This window comes from Ammodytes marinus (genome assembly GCF_949987685.1).
Source record: "Ammodytes marinus genome assembly, chromosome: 24".
Taxonomy (NCBI): Eukaryota; Metazoa; Chordata; class Actinopteri; order Uranoscopiformes; family Ammodytidae; genus Ammodytes; species Ammodytes marinus.
The window spans coordinates 12,796,470-12,819,961 of record NC_137228.1 but is presented as its reverse complement, the minus strand read 5'-3'; the positions used below and the strand labels follow the sequence as shown (position 1 = coordinate 12,819,961).

Below are 23,492 nucleotides of genomic sequence, written 5' to 3'. Positions count from 1 at the left end.
TGCATGGGAGACACAGGTGCGATAAGCCGACTGTGAATAACAATCCCAGTCTCATCACACCTCATAAATCCCATCCGTACCAAATGTGGAATGTGCTGACGATTCTTTTAATATGTTTTTTTTTGGGAAGATATCATACAGATAACACTGCACTGTAATGGAGGTTAAAACCATGTTAGAGCCCAGGTGCGTTTATATTGGTAGAACATAATTACAGGCAGATTTTAAGCATCTTGTGTTTAAATTGCAATCAATACATCTATATATTTTCCATTAGTCATAGTAAAATGATTTTAAAGGGTCAATTTACCCAAAAGGGTCATATTCATTTTTACAAGTGGTTTCGAGCCAGGTAGCTAATTTTTGTTTTATACGCCCAGGTTTTAATGCACCAATCATTTTGCCACGTGGGGGCAGCACAAAACAAGCTGTGAACACTGTGTTGACATATTACCAGGTTAGATAAGGTAAACTTGTTCTTAAAACAGTTGCATCTTCATATCCAGGGAAAAACTGTGCAGAATTTGATTAGTTGCTTTTCTGTCCATTTTGTGAAAAGTCAATGGGATACTGTCTTTATACCTTTATCTCTGTTTTTGGTCTCCACCAGCACTTAATGGTAATATCTAAATGCTAAATGCTTCACAACGTTCACCAGCTGCTGTTAACAATTTCCTTTGGAGGCTGCGGGAAGCGTACAATGTCACATGTGAGAGTGGAACCTGAAGCTGTATTAAAACTGAAAAGTTTAGCATTATTGAAATAATATGAAAATATGTAGCATACAGCAGCTTTAGGATATACAGTATGTTTCTACCTGGTCACAAAGGTGTTGAATTAAATGAGTTTGTGGTGCTTATAAAAAATAATAAACAGCACTCCAGTGTCGCTAAGACTTTACTGTCAACAGCTTTTATGAAGACGGTTCTTTTCCGTAGAAACTAAAGCCACTTTTTAATTCACATCCAAAACATAACCCTCCCCCAAACCTGCCACAAATTGTTGTTTAAGTTTCTTGCTCAGAGCAAGTTAAAACAAAAGAGATGCAACGTGTTGGTTAGGCAGCTTTGGAGGTGTTGAAAGGTGTATTTTTCCACTTTGCAGAGCCAGGCAGGTATCCAAGATACATATCGATGTCAATCCTCTACTCTTACTCTTGGAAAGGAAGCATATTAATTTTTTTTTATTATTTCTTTCTCTGGTGCAGCAGAGTAAAAAAATCTCCACTCTTTAAGTTTTGCCATTAACACCTGATTAAGCGAAGAGGTACATGTGCTGTACACATCATAGGCAACACTGACCTGAATCCATACTGTGATGCTATTATCATCCACTGTCCAAAGGGCCTCTACTGGATGTATGTGTGAGTGTGTGTCTGCGGTTGGAGAGGGGGGGTACCAACAGACAAGTTACCGTGGTGATTAAGCTCCTCTTTCAAACTCGCTCTCATCCGAAGGTGGGCGCTTCTCTTTGAAACAGAGGATCCAGGGCCACCATGTCAAACCACCACAAGGGTCTCAGCGCTCAGCTGATGACAGTTACTGTTTAGAGATGATCTGGCTGGATGATGTGGACCCTGCTAGACCTGGCTCACCCATGGGAAAGCTGTGGATGCTCTTCGTAGCCCCCCCTCCGCCCCATCACATCTCCAGTTGAGCCCCTTTGATGTCCTGGGATCTGGACGACCGTGGAAATGGAGGCCTGTCAGCTTGCAAGGGGGGAAGATAGCTTTGGAGACTTAACCACCGATGGACGGATGGAGAAAGACAGACTTGGAGACGAGAAAACGTATTGCTTTTTAGATTAGATTATGACGAAGAATATACAGTTGTGAAGTCTGTTAAAGGTACTGGCAGCGATTTTGGAGAATGTGTGTTGTCATCAAAATACATTTTTGTCAATATCAGTGAATATCTCTTTATGATCCGCTACCTGTTTGTACTGTGTGTGCACTGAAAAAGTATCCAGTGTTCATACACAGCCTAGGATCTGCATCCTTAACAGATTATTTTTCCAGCACACACACAATACGGAGAGGTTCCAGATCGGGAGGAGATTTCACTGACAAAAAGTGATTTTGACAACAAGCATATTACAGAATGATTGACTCCTATAATAAAACTAAATAAACCTATAATTTCATCAATGTAAAAAGCACAGAGACAGTGAGAAGAATATTCAGATGTTATTAGGTGGACAAAATGAAATACTACGTACAAAACAAGAGATGGGAGACAGATGGGAGTCAGACAGACGTTGACTATCAAAGGTTTTCACCGGTCTGACCTGTAACATGGTTTGGATGGAGGGACAAGGACGCCATTTGTTCCTCTAATCCACTCTCTCATACCGAGTTACCGCGGCCCCCTCGTGGGAATCACTTTCAGGCCCGTCACACACACAACTCAATCGCAACAGTGAATGTCAGTTTCCAGGAATACTATCGTTTCAGCGGATCAAGCAAGATTTTCATCTTCGCCCATTGTGATCTAAACACCCTTGTTTGCGTAAAACCGTGTTTTCCCTTGTGACAAAATTAAAATTGACGGATTTGGGTAGTTCAGAAATGAAAAGACAAGTTACTTATGAATAGATTTTTTATTGAGTGACCAAATCCTCATAAAAAAACTTTAGAAAATGACTATCCTTAGTCTTAATTTGGACAGTGTAAAGTAACTACCATGTAGTGAAAAGAAACTGAGATAAACAGTGTTGTATTGATGCATAATAAAAAGATGACATTTCACAAGTAAGTGTCCAGTTGGAGTGGTTTACCTTAGAAAGAGCTATGTATTAAAATACCCACCACTGTTGATGCAATATTTTACATCTTATTCAGTATCATTTAATTGGTATTTTTAAATTCTCTGCACAAGAGCCCGATTAATACCACAGAACAAAAAAATCAAGAACAAAATAATTGCTTTTGAAGCTGAAAAAATATCTGGTAGGATGAAATGCCACTGATAAAAAATATAATCTCAAGTAAAAGTGCACTTGGTTGAGTTTGCTTTGTTGTTCATTCATTGTGCACTCCGCTCCGATGTATCTCTTTCGCCCTCTAGTGGTAGGAGGTTGATATGGTTACATGTGTGCAGAGTAGACCCCCATCACATGTGCTCCGGGTGGCTCTGCAGACAGGTGATGAACTCTTCCACGCGTTTGCCCTCGAAGCAGATCAGGTAGACCGCAGAGAACAATGGAAACCTGTTTGAGAAAAAAAAGGACATTCAGAGTCAGTTTTACAGCAAGAAACCGGACACATGTCAACTCATCAAACGAGGCTGGGCACGGGTCACAGGTGTTCCCACTTCTGGCTGATTAGACCTCTGCTCAGGGAGAAGGAGGGCAGCCATGTTGGGAATTACATAATGTCACCACACATACAGTACAAATAACCTGAACAGACTGTTTTGAAAAAAATAAATGTATTTCCCATTTGTCAGGGGCAAACACATAAATGATGAACATATAATAAAAATAAAGCAATATGATAAATGAATTGCAACGACATAACTAGTGTTTACCCAATGTAGTCGGTACTGAGAACAAGTCTAATCAGGTCAGGTGAATGGAATCGTAAATGGAACTGCACTTTCCACAGACGATTTGAGGCGTATAACTCCCACTTAGAATGTAATGCTGTGGTTGAAATTGCTGTTTAAAAGTAGAGAAGAAACATTCACTGAACTTTATCACACTACTTATTTTGATCACTAATCTACTACGGATAATATCAAGATCAAGACACAATTTAAGCCCCGTTCATGTAGAGCTGCACTTCACACTATGAGAATGATCCAATCTAATATCAGCGATGTCAGATCCACTCATCGGATATCAAACTGGCGCCAACAATCAACATCTTTATAACTTAAGCTTTTATAACCACATACACATACCACCACCAACAAAAACACAATATATAATAATCGATATCAGACAGTATCGTACCAAACCCAGATATTGGAATCGGATCAGAAATGAAAAATAATGCTGCACTTTTGATGCCTATAATGTTAATTTACTGGGGGTGTTGTACTGGACAGCATTAGTATTCAGAGGTGTTTCTCATATCCTTTCTCATATACTGCCCCTCATGAATGTAATAATAATCATATAATGCAGTCCAGAACAACAACACCTTTGACTTTGACCTCAATAACACATAATTCAGTAAAGACATTTCTGACGATGTCAACAAAAATGGTTGGAAAATGTGATTTTGTAGTCCAAGGCAACGGTGTTGAGCATTTTTTAAAGGGCGTGTGCAAGTGTACTCACTCATTGACCATGTCCCTCTTCTGTAGGAGCTTGTAGACCTCGGCTGAGGTTTGTGGACCCTGCAGCTTCTGACCGTTGAGCATTTCTGCCTCCAGCTCTACAATAGACTGAGGAAAAAGACAGGAATAAGGTTAGTGTTGTTTGGTGACATATTCTCTTAATCCTGTAGTCGAAAACGTTTTTGACCCATACATTATAGACTTAGTGTACCCCAGAAGTGCAGCCCAAACTGTTAATATATGATCTCTACAATAGACATTCAAGACTGCTGATGAGACTAAGCCAATTTGCAACTTTTTCAAGTGTTGTGAAATGATGACAAATATTGTCACATCAGACATATTGCTGTAACTACTAAAGGTATTCTGAAATAGCTAAAAAGTGCAAGTGGGTAGAGTTAACACTGAAGCCAAGTACAGTATCTACCCACTTACAGGTGCATCTAAAACATTTTGAATATCATGCAAAAGTTCATTCAAAAAGTGAAACTTTTATAAATTCTATCATTACACAACATGAAATATTTTCGGCCTTTCTTTTGTTTTAATTTGGACAATTACGACATCTCATGGAATAAAAAATCCAGTATCCAGTTATATCACAACATTCATAAAAAAACAATCATAAAGGGATTTATAATCCAGGCATATCAACCTTCTAAAATGTGTGTTTATTCTAGGTTAATTTCACTTTATGTGTAATGAATCTAGAATATATGAAAGTTAATGTTTTTTTAATAAAATTACTGGGCGAAAAAACAATTTTTTTTTGATATTCAATTTTTTCAGATGCACCTGTACACGTTTAGGTTTGTCCCTGTGCAACTCACCTTGGATGTTTTGACAAAGGCCTCAGCCACTTTGCGGTTGCGTCCTCCGTAGCAGGTGGTGATGAGGTCGGCCACTCCACAGCTCTCCAGGAAGGTGTCGGAGCTCACCTGGCCTTTGTTGAACATCTTGGCGAAGGCAACCATCTCCATCAGACCCAGACGGATCACCGCTGCCTTGGTGTTGTCGCCAAAACCTAGACCGTCGCAGAATCCGGCTCCCACCGCCACAATATTCTGCCGTACCAGAAATATTGCTTTTGATTAATACATGGAGGAAGCCAGGTCAGCCATTCTGGAGAATGCTTGTTGAAAAAAATAATCACTTTTGTCAAAATCAGTGAATATCTCCTCACGACCCGATACCTGTCTGTAACATGCCCATTTACAGAGCTGTGTTTTAACACAGGGTATTTTTTTTAGGAGCGCAGAAAAGCATATCCAGGTAGAGGATCGTTTGGAGATATTCACTGATTGTGAAAAAAATCAATGTTTTGACAACAAGCAATCTCCAGAATCGCTGACTCCACCTTTTAACGACTATTCAATATTCACATCACGTTGCTGTGTTTACCTTCAGAGCGCCGCACAGCTCCACTGTGTCGCACTCCTGCACGACGGTTATGCGGAAGTTGGGAGTTTGAAGCAGCTCTTTGAAGATAGCTCCATTTGCATCATTTTTCGCTCCTGTATCGAAGTTAATTAAAAACAACATAACAACATTGAGCAATACTTGCGCAACATCTGTGCAGCTCAATGTTAAAACAGCTTGAAGACAATGATAAAAGAACAAGCGTCTAACCGATGGTAGTTTCACAGAACTTCTCATCGGCCACCTCGCTGGCGATGTTGGCCCCCATCAGTACGCTGACCTCGATCTCTAGTTTCTCTCTGATGATGTCTGAGATGAGCTTCAGTCCCTCTGGTCCCTCATCGATACCCTGCATGACAATACCAACAATTATAAAAGACATTTTATTTTTTTAGATATTTTTTGGGCCTTTTTCATGCTTTATTGACAATTTTGAAGAGACAGAGGTGAAATGGGGCAGAGAGGCGAGTGACATGCAGAGAACGACCTCGGGCGGGAATCAAACCCGGGTCTGCTGCTGGGCCCGGCCCGGGGGGGGGGACGCCCTACCAACTGAGCTAAGGGCGTCCCCCATAAAAGACAGTTTCTAAGGCTGCGTACCAATCCACCATACTTACCTGCTATCTAGTATCGGAGTAAATGATTTAGGATGTCCCAATACACGTGGTCACATGCAGAATGCTTAAAAATACCTGGATGCCCTACAACGACTGGTCGTTACTTTTAGTGTAGAAATCAGCATGCCTTTTTTCTGCGATTTCGACCCATAATCCACTTTGCACCGAGTGAAAACAACCAGCAATGCGATGGATATATTATGCAAGAGGCAAGTTCAAGGCCCGATGCCATGATGAAATCAATAAGTAGTTGCATGTCCCAATTGTGTCCCTACTGTATGCAAACTATGTGCTTTTTATGATCAGCTGTAGTATGAAAATCGAGTATGCAATTTGGAATGCAGGGTTAAGTTTCCATACTCTATTTGGTGCCATAACCTCTGGACAGAGTGTTGGCTTTGAGGTGATGGACATTTTCTGTTTCATTGTGGTGATTTTCTGTGTGTTGCTCAACTACAGTGTCCTGTGACGCCGTAGACACAGAAGAATTTGAAGCCAGGTCATGAGATTATATTTTACCCATTTCCCCTTTTTATTGAAGGGAGCATGACAAGAAAAACAATGACAGGATCTTACTTTGATCAGCGATATCCCGATTGTTCCCTCTGTGACATGGGGCTTCATCTGATCGCACAGTTTGCCGATGAACTGGTGAGGGATGACAAAGACCAGGATCTTTGCCCCTTTCACGGCTTCTATCACATCTGGAACGGCGACCTAGGTAACACAAAATGTGGTGATTGCGATGCAGAAATGAATTTATTATCTAATAAAGCTTGTATAACATTAACCCTGTAACAGCACAGTCAAGCTATAAACAATTTGTGATGTAACTTTAATAGAAAAAATAGCTGTGGAACCATAAAGACAGAAGAAAAAACATAAATGGAATCTCAGATATGAAACAGATTGCAGTTGCCTGAAACACTTGTCCTAAGTATTGGGAATCAGATAGTTTAAAAAAACATTAGAAAAACGTATATTGTATACAAATTATTTGCACTTCTGCAAAATAAGTCCATACTTTCCTTATGTCAATCCCTAATTTTCATAGGGTTAAATTAACACTTTCTCTTAATTTGATGGCAAATGTAGATGAACTGGATGACATGCAATAAATACAAGGTTAAATATCAATTATCTTATCGGTTTTAATGTCTCACTGTACAAACTAATCATGGTTCACGATTGCAGTGAATTGCACAACCATGTCCACACAAGAGAGGAGGTGTAACTGTAACACTTACCACATTCTTTGGCAGCTTGTGTCCCGGTAGGTACTTGACGTTTTCATGTTCAGTGTTGATGATCTCTGTGAGCTTTTTCCCCTCGATCATCTCTTCGTAGACCCACATGTTCACCATGGGGTCGAAGCGGTTTGATGCTTTCACATTGCGCCCGATTATTTTGGCAATGGCCGACCCCCTGGAGGAACAGAGCAGGCATTGAATCAAGTGTGAAACCAGTTCAGACAAAAGGCACCCCAAAAGGGGACCCCCAAAACAAAGCAGATCCACACTCGAACCCCTAACCCTTAAACACAAATTTACATACAAGGTCTGCTGGGGCTTTGTTACAAAAACACAAGCATTCGTTTGCATTTTGTCTTTATAATAAGGTGAAAGAACATTTTGATCTGCAGGACTACTTTACACTAGAGAAACATGCGCACTGGGAATAATAGTAGAATGACGTCATTTTGGTACTAATATTAGTAAACATCTAAGTAAAACAATCTACGTATCTCCTTTATTTCTCGGGCACCGGAATAATCGGATCTGTTTGGTCTCTTTTTTAATCTGAGCAGGTAAAATGCATGTTCGTGTTGCAGCCGAATTGCTTCATGGAAATCTTGATGGTGAAGAAAAGACGCGAGATAGTTCTTCAGCCGCTTTTCCTTTTTGCAATACAAAATACAATTGAACAGTTTCCTATAATATGAATAACTCTTCAGTCTACATGCATTGCATTAAAAAATCTGCATTCCGATGAGCGCTGAGTCCACTATGTCACTAAAGACGTACAAAAAATAAGCGGTGTCGTCGTGTCTGTCATCTTAAAGAGGATGAATGAAAATTTACCAGTTTCCTGATCCAACGATGCACACTTTCTTTGCAGGCATTTCAAAAAAGCGAGAAGTCCCAACTGTAGCTGTACTGAAGATCCTGTTTTCCCTCTTTCCCATGAACAGTCTATATAACTTCCTCATACGCCCTATAAATGTATTCACCCCTCCCCTCGCTCGCTACGGATGCAGAATTATCATAATAACAGAAAAGGTAGCCTGTCGTGCATCTGCTAACGCTTTCAAATGTATTATAAGGTTTACGTTGGACTCCTTGGTTAAAGTCGGTGGGATTCAAAGAGTGTCCACAATGTAGTGCATTGCATGAACTTTTTTACCGGTTATTTGTTTATGTTATTTAACTAGAATGTGGAAACGCGTGGACCGACCATAACGACGTGTCAACGGAAACAGCCAATATAAAAGACACTTCCGGTCAATTTGTTTTTCAAAACTATATCCGCTCAACCAACAAACAGAAACAAGTAAATCAAAACTTAAATTCAACAACAAATATTGGAACACAACCATTTATGATAAGGTAAATACATATATTTTAAATATGTATTTGTTTATTTATTATTCAGTACATTACAAAAACATTTTAATTAATAGTTCCTTGTGTTTACTTTCTAGTTTCCTGTAACCTAAAATTTAAACAAAAATACAAAACCAAATATTTTAAATACAACCCCTTTTTGTTATAATAAAATGCTTACAATAATACAATTAATTTCTCAGCTTCCGGTTTATTTTTTATTTATTTACATTTTCCCACAAAATATTGCTTTCTTCGGCAAAGGGGCAATACAGTTCGGTGAATTTATCCGTCTATTTAAAAAAAATCAATTTAATTTCTATTATGAAGTAAACACGGAAGCTGGGCTAGAGAGCCGGTCACGTGACTACTTTCCTGCCAAAGCAGTAAATATCAGGCGAGCTAGCAGACACTAGCTACCTGGCTACTCACTGTATATCAGCAGAAAAGACAATGTTTAAACAAAAGCTGTTATTTAACGCAGCCACTTAACAGTCCGGTCTGGGTTGGGTGTGACGTTTGTCCCGTAATTAATATCTGCGGTGACTTAGTTAGCCTGACAGGTTAGCTTTTAGCGTCTAAAGGAGTGCTCCTCCGCTGGTGACTATGCAAGGGGACACAGCGGCTCTGCGGATCACGGACAGCGATGGAAAGCTGGATGTGTGTCCCCAGATCAAGACCCCAACGTCTGGGAGAGCGAGTGCCAAGAGCTGGCAGTACAGGTGGGTGTCTGTTAATCCTGCTAATACTCTCACAATTAGCCTAGTTTACTGATTCAGTAAAGGCGTATCTTGCCCATGAGCCACACAGCAGTATAACTGATAACACAGATTGTTCTTTTTTGTAATGATTGATCTACTCTTAACTTTATAATCAAATGTGCTACTTAATCAGACAGGTAACAGTTGACTCACGTTGCCCTCTTTTATATACTATCTATGGTTGCCCTTTAAGCAGAGATTTGTCACAAGGCAACGCTCTATGATTGATTTGATGCTTGCACCTTTGTCTGTTATAATAATACTCGGGCTTCTTATAGATCATTGAGGCATTGCACTATACATTCTTTAATCTAACTTCCCTTAAACTGTTCGAACTCTGAAAAGTGAACTATTGGAACCGTTCATACAAGATATATGCACCTCAAAGTGCACATTAACATAGACATGGAATTTGAAACATAAATACAGAGATAATAAATGAAAAACTGCACTTAATAATAGAAACAAAAACCTATTGATAATGACAGTCTTCGTTTTACTTCAGTGATGGCATTTTGAGACCTTAATAAGTGCAAAGTCATTTAGTTATGAGTGTCATGGGTGTGTTGTTGTCAGTCTATTTTATTTTAACCATTATTATTTGTCTCCTTCTGCTTGATATCATCTCCTGCTAGTGACCACATGGAGAATATCGACGGGTACCTGATGAAATACACCAACCTTGTAACAGGTTGGCAATACAGGTGAGTGGTAGTACAGTATAGATTCATTCCCTATAGCCTCTTTCCGCCAAGTTCATTATTGTATTCCAGTCTAATCCATCCAATATAATTGTCATTGTGTCTGTTTTTTTTTTTATTGTCCAGGTTCTTTGTCTTAAACAATGAGGCGGGCTTGCTGGAGTATTTTGTCAACGAGCAGTCGCGGCCCCAGAAGCCCCGCGGCATGCTCCCATTGGCTGGAGCCGTCATCTCCCCTAGCGACGAGGACTCGCACACATTCACCGTCAACGCCATCAGCGGGGAGCAGTACAAGCTCAGGGGTGGGCACCTAATAACACACACACACACACACACACACACACACACACACACACACACACACACACACACACACACACACACACACACACACACACACACACACACACACCAGGGCTGCAAAAATAATCATAAAATAAAATGGTGTTCTTGATTCATTTATCTATGCGATCTTATTTCTAAATTATGAAGATTCTTTTACTAGCTCACTCAATAATTCTTGTCACCATCCATCCTGCTTCATACAATATTGATTCGGATGTTTTTTCCATTATCTGCAGCAGCCTAGAGGAATCGATGCTCACTTAGATCATCCTGAAGCAAACCATAACAAGGCCTTCTTGTTTTTTTTCTTTTCTTTTCTTTTCTTTAGCGACGGATGCCAAAGAGAGGCAGCACTGGGTGAGCAGACTCCAGATCTGCACACAGCACCACACAGAGGCAATGGGGAAGGTAAGAGGGCGTTGTCATGTGAAGTTTTAGCACAAACATTTTTGTGTCCAGTTAATAATATCCACTGCAGTGCTCCTTCAGTGTGATGAGCTTATGTTTACATCAAATAAAGGAGCAATTACACAAAGCCAGTGACGGGGAAAACATCTTCAGAGCTGTGGAATATAGATTTTAATGTAGAGATGTATTAGATTTGACCCTCCGTGTAAGCACAGTCATCACTAGTATTGATCTGGATATTGATTTACGGGCTGCTATGCTGCCCACATTCATTATGGTCTTGAGATACACAAGAACTAAAAACACACAAATCCCCAAGGCTTCTCTTTCGAGCTGTGGTTGCCGGAAGATGTTTTTAAAAGTTTTACATTTCATTTAAAAAAAATTATAAGGTGATTATTTTATGTAACTAAAATGTGTGCCTTTTCATAATGGGGAAATTGACCACAAGCCTCTGCTGTGAGTTGCATTCTAATAGCAGTCATTATTTTTTGTTTTGCACAGAGTAATCCCCCACCCAAGTCCCGGAGCTACTCCATGGCGTCTCAAGGCAGCGGCAGTTCGCCCATGTCCGTGCGGAGGCCAAGCCAAAACCCGCCCCCATTTGGCTGGTCGCAGGCCCACAAGGGCTCGTCGCTATACTCCAGTAAAAGGTCCCTCCTACTGTCAGACCACTTGCTGGACGCCAGAGAGGTACGGCAAGCTAGAGGCACACTGCTAGCACTTCTTGTCTATGGTCTAGTAAGCTAAAAACTGCTTAAAATATGAACGGAACATTGTATCTCTGGAAAGTTTTATGAGTTATTATTCATTAGAAAAGTGTTGTTGGATTTTTTTGGATCTTTCGCTTTGTAGTTTTGCAACCAAGCTGTATCCAGAAGCAACCCTCAAAATCCTGCAAGTGAGGACGCTCAAAAATCCACTTCCCACTCTCGTCAGCATAGATAAATACAAACATACTGCAAGAACTCAGGTTTATCATCATATACGCAAGACAGTGTTTCCCCTAGAATTGTTCTTAGGCCCGGTGGTAAAAGCTGATAAAGAGTATGCGCGCGGCGTGCGTACCAAATTTGTAGTAGAAATTGACCAAAACTAACTGTATTATGGATGAGCCTCTTTTGACAGCCCGCTACAAATCAGGGCATAGGGTTATGCCTTCACATTCGGTACGTTTGTACATTTTGTGTTTCCCTCAGGATTTTTTGAGACTGCTGGGGGAGAATGGACCTTCTAGTGGGGTCTTGGGGCATGCCCCTGCGGAAGAAAACCTTTACCTCTTTTAAGTTAAATGCATCAAACTGGTGCACTTTGAGAAGCTAAATCTGATTTTATTTTTTTTGCTCTGTAAACAGCTGTCATATATGTCCTGCCTAAAACAATTTTATGGAATAATTTGGAGAAACAAGCCATATAAACTATTGAAGAAAAACACAGATATGAAAATAAAATACAATAAACACGAAGACCTAATATAGACAGGTATATCCTGTCTAGTATTAATTTCTGGAATAATCTGGATCATGAAACATTTTCTTTAATTTATCAAATATTCATTTAAAATAAATGAATTAACCCAGGCTACACATCATGATTAGCCTATCAATCAAAATGTGTGCAAAATAAGCAACATTTTGTATTCCGACCCATTATATTTCATGTAGCCTAGTTCTCAATTTAAAACATACAAATAAAGTAGCATTGAAAATACCAAAAAATAAAGCTTGTAGGGCTACTATAGCCTGCTGTTTTCAAGATAACTTGCTGCGCTGTCTCAGCTGTTGATACAGATTGGTTGCCATGGCGACGTAGCGACTTTAACTTTCTAAGTTTTGCTCATCACTTTTTCCTGTTCAACTCCCTGTTACTGAGTCCTAAATATCTCCAGTGTAGCCTATACCATGGACCTATAAAGGAAGGTTATTTCTCGTCAGTTTCCCTGTTTGACATGTGCGCTCCGAATGCACACGTGCATCGCGCGGCGTAGCACAGACAAAAAAAAAAAAAAAAAAAAAAAAAAGGATTTTTTTTTTTTTTTTTTACATTTTTTTTTTTTTTTTTTTTGGGGGGCAGCTGTTGGCCTGGCGGGGGGTCCCGTTGGCCTGGCGGGCCCGCCAGACCTGTATAATGGTAGGGGAAACACTGCAAGACATGGTGCAATTATATAATTGATTGATTGGAGTTTTCTATTTGTTTTATTACGATTTTGCATGTTAGCCTCACATGCATGTGGATAAAGATGTGAAAAAGGAAAGGGGAAAATGCAGTGAAAATTGTATCTGGGACTCACTCACTTCTTTGTTTCATAAATATTCAAACTTCAGTGCAATGTGGATGTCTTTAAGGGCTTTTACGAAGTACAAGCAACAGCGTATTCTCACAACACATGCAGTGGGAAATGTTGAATATTTAATCCTTAGTTGATATTAGGGCGTTTGTTGATGTGGATTTGTTTGGTTGTGAACTCCGTATCTTCACTTTGACCTATTTAGGCGATGCAGATTGTCCACAAGAGGATGCTCTTGTTCTTCACTTCATACACCATACTAGTATTAGTTGTAGTACTGTACTTTTTAGTTCCCTTAAAACAATATATTATCCCATGTACTGAAGATTCAGGAGATTGCAGTTGTAACAAGGGATTTCGATTATCTTGTTGTTAAATGGTATGTTGTCTCCAAACATGGATGTTGTTTATACATAAAAAAGGAAGCCGAAGGTAGAGTCTGGGGAATCTGGAGGAAGGCCCAGAGTCAGCGATTCTGGAGAATGTGTTTTGTCGAAATCATGTAATGTATGTATCTGTGCACTTAAAAAAGATCCAGTGTTGATACACACAGCCTAGGATTTGGGAACATTTTATTTAGACAACAAGCATGCTCCAGAAAACTGACTCCGCCTTTTTAATATAAAATAATAACTGTAACTACACAGATAAAGTCTAAAGACACTTTTTTCCCAATCAAATCACTAAGTAAATTGCAATGGGTTCCTGCTCTCCAGATGATGACCACGGCCCAAGGCCAGCACAGAGAGCTGATCCAGAGCATTGAGGGCCTGCCTCCGGCTCCAGGCCTCTCCCCACTGGACCAGGATCTCCTGATGCTCAAGGCCACGTCTATGGCCACCATGAACTGCCTCAACGAGTGCCTGCACATCCTGCACCTGCAGCAAGTGGCCAGGCAGAGAGGCTCGCTGGGAGGTCAGTTTCTATATTGTTTCTCTGAATATGATGATAATGCTTCCTGCTTCCTTTCATTTTTTTATACTTGTTTTTTTCTAAAATCCCTGCCAAGAGGAAGTTTTTTTGCAATTTTTTTGCCTCCCTGCATGATTTAGAAAAAATATCTAATTGCGATTTCTGTGACTGTTACTGCAATTGCGACATGATTTTTAATATAAGAAGGAATCATCACTTTTACATTATTCTTTTTAACATATTAAAATTATTATGGTGTCATTTTTGTGGGCATCTGTACCAAACAAAGATTTTTTGGTAAATCAGTTGAATATTTATTTAAAAATGCTATTTCAATGTAGCCTTTACACATATTGCACCTTCCTGCGATTTGAAAATTGCGGTAGATTGTATTTTGATTTAATTTCGATTCCTTGTGCTGCCATAGTTTGCCTAGCTGCCTTTTCTTTTTAAAGTCAGAATTTGTCTGTCATTAAAATAAGCTGCTCCTGTAAGTGACACAGATTGTCGGTTGTCCTTAACGACAAATCATGGGGTTGCACAAGCAGGCCTGCTCCCAATCTAACAGTTTGCATTGGCCGGACAGTGGAATTATTTTGCATTATTGATGGAGGGAACCGTGCCTATTCTTACCACCTGTCGGGAAAGGTAACAAGATCTTACATGGTTGAAATATCAATCAGCAATGCTTTGAGGTCAGAACGCAGTCCTCAACCAGCTTCACATTAAAAAACAAGAAACAACAGCGAAGAGCTGTTGTTTGTTGTTGATATCTAGACCTTTTGTATTTGTGATGGTTTGAATAGAAGCATCCAACCAATGTCCCACTTTTTCACAGTGGATCTCATTACTCAATGTATATTTCATTAGGCCGGACTCATTGCCGCGGCAGCCAATCAGATTAAGTTGTCAGACGACACACAAGGTGAATTTGAATGAGTTCTGCCCATTTCCAAACTTACACAAAAAAGTGCATCCGCCGTCCCTAGAGGGCTAAGCCAATCAGAGGATGGGTATGTTTCCAGTGGGTGGGCCCAAAGTATCCTGATACGATGGGTTTGGGTTACACAATCTTTTGGTCTTAGTAAAAAGTCATCTGTTCAGTGAGCAGCCAGGCAGTTTGTGGTTTGAGTGTGTGTGGTGAATGGCAGTGCGAGTGTAGAGCTACGTGTGTTTGTTTGTTTGTGTGTGTGTGTGTGAATAGCTGTGTGTGTTGTGTGGGGGGGACTTTGGGAGGGAGAGGGGGGATAGCAGCACCTCTGAACCTGCCTCTGTACACTCCCCATCCATGGAAGGACCCACCATCGAGTGGCTGGAGCCCAAGATGCCGGACCTCCTGAAGAACGGCAGCGGTTCCCTGGGCAGCTTCAACACGGGGGAGGGCGCGCTGGAGGGGAGCAACCTGGAGCTTAGCAGCCCAGAGTCATGCAGCTTCTCGGGGGTAAGACCAAGGCAATGACCACCCTCTCTGGAAAAAAGTTGTTTGGTCAAAATGTCTTTCCCTAATGCTTCCTTATCATGAAACAAACCATTTAGGGCATTACTTTTTATGCTCTTCATCATCATCTTCAACCGCTTATCCGAAATCAGGTCGCAGGGGCAGCAGCTTGAGCAGGGAGCCCCAAACTTCTCTTTCCCGGGCCACATCAACCAGCTCTGACTGGGGGATCCCGAGGAGTTCCCAGGCCAGCGTGGAGACATAATCTCTACACCTAGTCCTGGGTCTTCCCCGAGGCCTCCTTCCACCCTTTTATGCTCTTATATTATGCTAAACACATCAGACAAGACCTGTAAGGCTGACCTTGCTTTGCGTGGGAGCACTTTTCCAATAAGCGATAGTTTGCTTGTTAGCTAGATAATAATCTGGAAAACAGGCGTTATGATGTAACCCAATTAATAAACGACTAATAAATACGTTTTCAACAAATTTAGTAGTTGATTATTAGTAGATTTAGTTGTTGCAACCCTTACAAATCATCGGAATTTTTGCTTTCACCCAACCTAAACTTTTCATGACTGTGTGGAGTCATTGAAGCAATATGTATAGTTAACCCCATTCCCCCTCCCTTCCCCTCTATCAGGAGCAGGAAGATATAGACGGGGAGGATGAGACGGAGGATTCCTTCACAGACAAAGAGGAGGACCTGGGCGCTGTGGAGGAGGAGCGCAGCGTCATCTTACACCTGCTCTCCCAGCTCAAGCTAGGCATGGACCTCACGCGGGTAGGTCCAGTTCCATGTGCTGCCAAGCGGCAAAACAAGAACGAAAAAAAAAAGACGAGTATGCGATTTGGAATGCAGGGTTTTTTCTTTGTAGGTGTTTTAATAAGGTTTTCTGTGTCATTACCAGAGGATGATGTTAATATCAATAGTCCCTCAAAGAGAGATATGAAAGTTTTTTTTTCCCGTTGGCATCAAACCTCTGCATATCCAACTACGGTATTTTCCTATAGAATAGTGTTTTTTTTATGGGTCACATAATTTCAGGGAAAGTTCATATTTAGGAGGGAATGAATCATAAAGCTGTCTAATTAAATTTTACATTAAATTCCCCGGGAATCCCAAGACAGTGGTGGATAAATCAAAATTCACTGTATTGGATATGGTCAATCAATATCAGTTAAATAGAATTACTCCCTTTGCTCATATTGGCTTAATGTATTTGGCTTGATTTCAAAATCTAATTCTACAGTAAGATGTTGAGCAAAATTCACACATGTGCCTTATTTGTTAGAAAAAGTAATATATCTATGTATACAGTATATAATATCTGATAACATCAGTGGTGTGACAGACATCAACTATTTTGAAAGTCAACCAATGTCAGTCTCAAAACTAAAGCTTAAAAAAGCAAACGACTCCTACATCTGAATGGAAAAACTCAGTTGCAACCCTGAATGAATGAGCCTGACTGGGTCCAGGTGTGTTTTTCAACAGACTGATTTAAGCAGTAGAAGAAAGCACGTGTTGCTTTGTAATTACCGCCTACTGCGCACACAACCTTAAAAACACCAAGAGTCGAGTCCCGGATGGACATTCAATCTTCCAGTGTCAGTTTGTTCTAGTATTTGGATAGCATCCTCTTGGGTTTCTTTTTTATCACAGTTATCTGGCGGTTCCATTGGCTTACCTATCCAATCTACGTCACGCTGTCACTTGCTCCACTTACTGATGGTAAACAATGCGATGCACAAAACAGACAAGAAAAAAGTCAGTGGAACATTTAGTTTCAGCTAGAAAATAGATTGTGATCATATACACTCACTGGCCACTTTATTAGGTACGCCTGTTCATTTGCTTGTTAAAACAAATAACTATTCAGCCAAACACATGGCAGCAACTCAATGTATTTAGGAATGTAGATGTGCTGAAGTCAAAAGGAGCATCAGAATGGGGAAGAAAGGGGGTTTAAGTGACTTTGAACATGGCATGGTTGATGGTACACGGCAGGATGGATCCATGCTTTCATGTTGTTTACGCCAAATTCTGACCCTACCATTTGAACTTAGCAACTGAAATAAAAAATAAAAAATCACATACATTTCACCAGTGAATTTTAATTAATTAATTTTAATAAAAAAAAATGTAGTCTGGAATAGAGGATTTTGCATCCTGTCCCAGAACGCGTTCATACATTTCAACACATTTCTCCTGTCAGGTGGTCCTACCAACCTTCATCCTGGAGAAGCGCTCTCTGCTGGAGATGTACGCTGACTTCATGTCCCATCCAGAGCTCTTTGTGGCCATCACCGACGGCAGCAGCCCAGAGGACCGCATGGTGCGCTTCGTGGAGTACTACCTCACCTCCTTCCACGAGGGCCGCAAGGGCGCCATCGCCAAGAAGCCCTACAACCCCATCATCGGAGAGACCTTCCACTGCTCCTGGAAGGTCCCCAAGAGACCGGAGGCCTCCAAGGAGCCATCAGGGCAAGGCAGCCCCGAGCCCTCCACGGCCACTTCTTCCTCCCAGGACAACTACCAAGTACGCTTTGTGGCCGAGCAGGTGTCCCACCACCCGCCCGTGTCTGGCTTCTACGCCGAATGCCAGGAGAGGCGGATGTGTGTGAACACGCATGTGTGGACAAAGAGCAAGTTCATGGGCATGTCTATCGGAGTATCCATGATAGGGGAAGGTATGTTTTAGGTGGTGAGCTCATTAAAGGTGGATTCAGCGATTCTGGACACTGCTTGTAGTCAAAATCAGTGAATATCTCCTCATGGTCCGCTAGGTACTGTGAGTGTGTCTCACTGCACAAAGCAATACAAATCTGGTGTTAATACACAGCCTAGGATCTGTAAACGGGCATGTACACAAAGGCTATGTAAACAAAGCGGGCCCACTATAGCAACAACGTTCCCATTTACAGAGCCTAGGCTGTATATTAAACTTTATTTTTAATTTTTTACAGCACACACAGTAGGGACAGGTCATGAGCGATGTTCACCAATTTTGACAGCAAGCGTTCTCCAGAATTGCTGACTACCTTTTTTAATTAGGGCAGAAAATCCGACAGAACGCCTTTTTCTTAGTGCCTCAATGGAACATTATGCCCAAATGAAAATATCTGTTTATGTCTCCAGGTTGTCTGTATTTGCTGGAGCATGATGAAGAGTACACCTTCACGCTGCCTTGTGCATACGCCCGCTCCATCCTCACTGTGCCCTGGGTGGAACTGGGAGGCAAAGTCAACATCAGCTGCGCCAAGTCGGGCTACTCTGCAGTCATCACTTTCCAGACTAAACCGTTTTACGGTGGCAAATTACACAAGTGAGTTACGGGTTATAAAAGGTCACCTAGTATGCATTTTTTAATGGTTTCTCAACATTAATATGGGTCCCCTGTGTGACTAGACACTCCAAAAGTATGAGAACATTTCTTCCACATTTCTGAAAACCTGTGTTCAAAAACCGTGGTCAGATCCCCCTGAATCAAATTCAGTCCAATTTCTGGAAGGCTGGGCTCAAAGAGACAGGCTCTAAAACCGAGTGTTTCAGACTGAGGCTGAAAAGAGGAGCAATGGCACTAAGAGAAATCTAATGTTTTTTTTTGACTAATACTAATACTATCTTACCTTAACTCTTACTCCTTCTGGATGGATGGAGATATCAGCAGTTAAAGCTACGGTCAAGAGAATAGTCAGAGAATATACAGCTTTTCAAAATGGCGTGCAGAATGTTAAACCTGTCCTCCATGTAGGGTAACGGCGGAGGTGAAGCACAACAGCACCAACGCGGTGGTGTGTCGTGTCCAGGGCGAGTGGAACGGCGTCTTGGAGTTCAGCTACACCAGCGGAGAGACCAGAGTGGTGGACGTCACCAAGCTGCCCGTTACCAGGAAACACGTCCGGCCGGTTCAGAAGCAGGGACCAACCGAATCCAGGTCAACAATCTGCTATAGCCGGGCTTTATATCGTTGTCCGTTCATTTCTTTGATTGAGGTCCATCATAAAAAAGAAAAATCAATTGCTGTCGCTTGATAATCTTGCTGTATTTCAGACGCTTGTGGCAGCACGTGACGGAGTCCTTGCGGGAGAAGGACATCGAGAAAGCCACGGAGCACAAGAGGCTTCTGGAGGAGAGGCAGAGGACTGAGGAGAGGCACCGCGCCGAGACCGAAACGGCTTGGAGGACCAGACACTTTGACAGAGAGGTGAGCAGGTTGACCACAACAACAACCTTGAAACCCCTTTTTACCATCATGAATTTATTACACGTTTCTTGCAGAGATTGCAAATAAATTGTCCCAAAAAAAGCCCTAATTGCTAAAGAAGGTGGAGAGCGTTCAAAGCCGAGTGGCTATTATTGGACTAAACAATGCTGCCGAGCTGTACGAAATGAATTATAAAACCTTAAACATAAGTATTTATATTATGACACAAGTCTCTTCTTCTCCTCCAGGGTGAAGGCTGGATCTATCACAAACCTCTTTGGAAAAGCTCTGCATCTAAATCCTAGTTTCTTCAGCCTGTGTCTTGGATGTTGATATTGTTGATTCAGGAATGCACTTGTGTGTTTGTGTGTGTGATTGTGTGCCCGTGTGAGCACACACACACACACACACAAACACACACACTCATAGTTGACGGTTATGAAATGAGAGCATGTCCCGCACTGACGTACAGAGGAATGCACCATAGGGGAGAAAGACGGAGAGACTGCATGACTGAACGTGTTTCTCGAAACCTTGCTCACGATGTTCACGAAGCCTCGAAGTACAAGCTTTTGTACTGATGATAAATTACATTTTTTTCTTTTCTTTTTTTATAATCTAATGTCTATAAAAACATTCTTGTACAGGTAATGGTACTCTATTTACACGGCCTTAATATAGTCTGACGAAAGATCCTATAAGCTTGGGTCCTGCTCATCAAACTGGATATTTTTTTTCTCTTATTTTTTTCTTTCAAACTTGAGGTTTCACACGCAGGGGAATTTACTTTCGAGGAGTGGAATACTAAAGCGCCCGAAAACTTTTGCTTGAAATCAATGTTATTCTTAAATATTAAACCAAAAGTGAACATTTTAAGGTACCTGTTTTGAGAGTGTAATGGTCCGAATCTCGGCTAGTGTGCCGTATGTGTGCAATCTAAGATATTTTAAATGGTATAAGTAAGTGAAACGGTTCTAAGTGTGGCAGGATTGTTTGCGTTCATGTCGGAAACCAACACTTAGTAAGAAGTTACGTTTTCATGGCCTTTAAACCCCCAACAAACGGTTACTAACACAGAAGCCCTTTCCACTGTCATTGTGTTCATTTGTTTGCATATAGCATTGTGATATCTAGTAGCAGCTAATCATCTCAGGACATTACTTTATTATAAAACAATCACATGGTCCAATATTTAGGAATAATTCAAATCTTTGAGAGTTACATAAAAATGATAAGTTAAAGACAAAAAAGGAAAATAACACTCATATCTATATGAAGCTTAGCTTAGCATAAAGACCTAAAACAGCTGAAAACTTCTTCCCTGGCCCTGTCCACAGCTAACAAAATGATCTTCCCAGCACTTCTGAAGCACACTAATTAGAATATCATGTCTCAGATTGACAACCTGTGAAATAGACTTGACACTTTCCCTGTCCAGTCTTTTATGCTAAGCTAAGCTTCTTATTACTAGCTGTAGCTTCATATATAGCAGACATGTTATTTAACAGTGGTCTCAATATTCCCATTTTACACTCAGCTAGAAATTGAATGAGCGTTCCTCCTAAAATGGCAACATCATAGTTTTTAAACTTTAAATGTCTAAAGTTGGCAGACATGTTAGAGAGTTCTTTTTAATTGTGCAAATCTAAAGAGGAGAGACATTGCAAATTCTCCCATTTGGTTCTTAGTACAGGTTTAAGCTCCAAAAGAAACCCACAATTCCCGTACTGCAACACAGTAGTGTCTTTCATTAGATCGCCTGTTTCGGACGCCACACTCCCAGTTTGTAACTCAGGCTAAACTTGATCTGTCCAAGCCCCAAGACATCATCAGGGTTATTGTTTCAGACTTGACACTATACACTTGTTGTTCTGCATTGATTTTGACTTAATTTGATCACACTACAATTTTTAACAAGCATTGCCTTTACCCAGTTTATATCAGGTAAATAATGTGCATCTAGGTATGTTTACTAATATGAAATCATGCAATCTATTTCTTTGATCTTTATTTGTTGATATTGGTGTATTGACTAAGGCATGTGGTAGACTAGCTGACAAATATCCAAATTTTAAATGATCAAATTGAGTCACATGGGTTTTGCAGTGGATGGTATGAAGCCCTACATGCATGATAGCGTTCAAATCTCTGTTCACATTGATTGCAGCAAGTAATAGGCCTACTGCTCCTGTGTCTGCATTACTTCCATTTCTAAATGTCTATTGTAAAAGCTTTTAACCAAATTTGCTTGTTTTTTGTAATGTGAATAAATACTTTCTTTGAATGCGTATTCATCCCCTATCTTGCTCTTTAATTGCTCTTATTTTTAGAGCCCACTTTTTTGTATAGAGGCATTTAACATATGGTGTTTCGCCAGTGTTTGTGTTTTTTCTTACCGTTGTTTCTTTGGAAGTACTTTCCTATCTACTACTGTCATGGACATGTGATTAACCTTTTGATTTCCCCCCATAACATAAACTGTATCCTCCATCTGCTCAACGCAGTGTGAAGTAGTTCATACATAGCTCCTGTTTTCTGCAGAAAAAGGAAAACCCATCCTGCCACTGATAAGCTACTCCCTCCCTCCATGTCTCGGTGCCTTATGCAAAACTCTCTGTATGTGTCTTCTAGCATTTTCATCAGTTATTTACCTGACTGAAGCAATGGTTTATGTATTATTTGTGTTTTCTTTTGAAGAATCGGTGCTGGATGTTGAGCCACATCCACAAAGCACATTTATTCTAGGTATTCGCACTTTCCTTTTGGTTTTGGATTCTACTCGGTTTTCTTGCTGACCTAATGAAATGCACTGACATTGAAGGAACCCTTATGTTGTAGAAAAAAATGGACATGTGTGATAATAATCTAATAAATTGCGTATCAGTTGTATACTGTGTTGCAGGTTTTGTTCACACAGGTTAACCATCTTTATAACTTTCCTACTCACCCTAACCCTCATTTAAAGGTGAAGTCAGCCTTCCTAATACAAAACACTTTTTTCAAAATCAGTAAATATTTCCTAGCTGTTTACCTGTCCGTACCGTGTGTGTGTGTGTGCTAAAAATGGACCGAGCCCATCAACAATTACACGGGTAGAGTTGGGGTGGAGCTTCTGAAAGGGCAGGCAGTTGGTGTTTTTTCAAATGTCAACGATTTTAGTTGTTTTCCCCCCTCTGAAACAGAGTTACAGAATGTCTTCTGACATGGTTGTTTAAGAAATGGAGGGCTATTGTCTATTTGCCTAGTAAAATCCAGGTGGCAACTTTTTGGGGGACTGGGCAGTATATAGCCTATATATACACTCACCGGCCACTTTATTAGGTAGAGCTGTTCAATTTTTTCAGCCAATCACACTCAATGCATCCAGACATGTAGACCTGGACAGGACAACTTATTTAGGTTAAAACCGAGCAACAGAATGGGGAAGAAAGGGGTTGTAAGTGACTTTGAACATGGCAATGTTGATGGTGCCAGAAGGGCTGGTCTGAGTATTTCAGAAACTGCTGA

General features: G+C 40.7%; 2 protein-coding genes across 2 annotated transcripts; one reads left to right on the top strand and one right to left on the bottom strand.

The window, feature by feature from the left end:
- Positions 1-2,588: 2,588 nt before the first annotated feature.
- LOC307270002 (glycerol-3-phosphate dehydrogenase [NAD(+)], cytoplasmic-like) lies at positions 2,589-8,560 on the bottom strand. The gene is made up of 8 exons (XM_080053126.1): positions 8,401-8,560; positions 7,567-7,744; positions 6,896-7,036; positions 5,913-6,051; positions 5,685-5,797; positions 5,114-5,347; positions 4,285-4,391; positions 2,589-3,207 (listed from the first exon to the last, which is right to left on the bottom strand). The coding sequence occupies exons 1-8, from the start codon at positions 8,526-8,528 to the stop codon at positions 3,111-3,113; spliced, it is 1,137 nt and encodes a 378-aa protein (XP_079909252.1). The 5' UTR covers positions 8,529-8,560; the 3' UTR covers positions 2,589-3,110.
- A 758-nt stretch (positions 8,561-9,318) lies between these two features.
- Positions 9,319-22,777, top strand: LOC307270061 (oxysterol-binding protein-related protein 11-like). The gene is made up of 13 exons (XM_080053195.1): positions 9,319-9,644; positions 10,319-10,387; positions 10,511-10,686; positions 11,058-11,137; positions 11,642-11,830; positions 14,141-14,339; positions 15,632-15,777; positions 16,418-16,558; positions 17,994-18,468; positions 18,917-19,103; positions 19,533-19,715; positions 19,832-19,985; positions 20,234-22,777. Exons 1-13 carry the CDS (start codon positions 9,529-9,531, stop codon positions 20,288-20,290), a joined length of 2,172 nt encoding a protein of 723 aa, XP_079909321.1. The 5' UTR covers positions 9,319-9,528; the 3' UTR covers positions 20,291-22,777.
- Positions 22,778-23,492: the final 715 nt, after the last annotated feature.

What these genes read in the sequence shown, in the direction of transcription:
- LOC307270061 (XM_080053195.1), top strand. Translation starts at nt 9,529, where the DNA reads ATGCAAGGGGACACAGCGGCTCTGCGGATCACGGACAGCGATGGAAAG. An exon ending in GGAGCAGTACAAGCTCAGGG is followed by an intron (nt 10,687 to 11,057) that starts GTGGGCACCTAA and finishes TCTTTTCTTTAG; the next exon opens with CGACGGATGCCAAAGAGAGG. An exon ending in GCAGAGAGGCTCGCTGGGAG is followed by an intron (nt 14,340 to 15,631) that starts GTCAGTTTCTAT and finishes CATCCATGGAAG; the next exon opens with GACCCACCATCGAGTGGCTG.
- LOC307270002 (XM_080053126.1), bottom strand. Translation starts at nt 8,528, where the DNA reads ATGAGGAAGTTATATAGACTGTTCATGGGAAAGAGGGAAAACAGGATC. An exon ending in ATCGTTGGATCAGGAAACTG is followed by an intron (nt 7,745 to 8,400) that starts GTAAATTTTCAT and finishes CTGTTCCTCCAG; the next exon opens with GGGGTCGGCCATTGCCAAAA. An exon ending in AGCTGTGCGGCGCTCTGAAG is followed by an intron (nt 5,348 to 5,684) that starts GTAAACACAGCA and finishes CTGGTACGGCAG; the next exon opens with AATATTGTGGCGGTGGGAGC.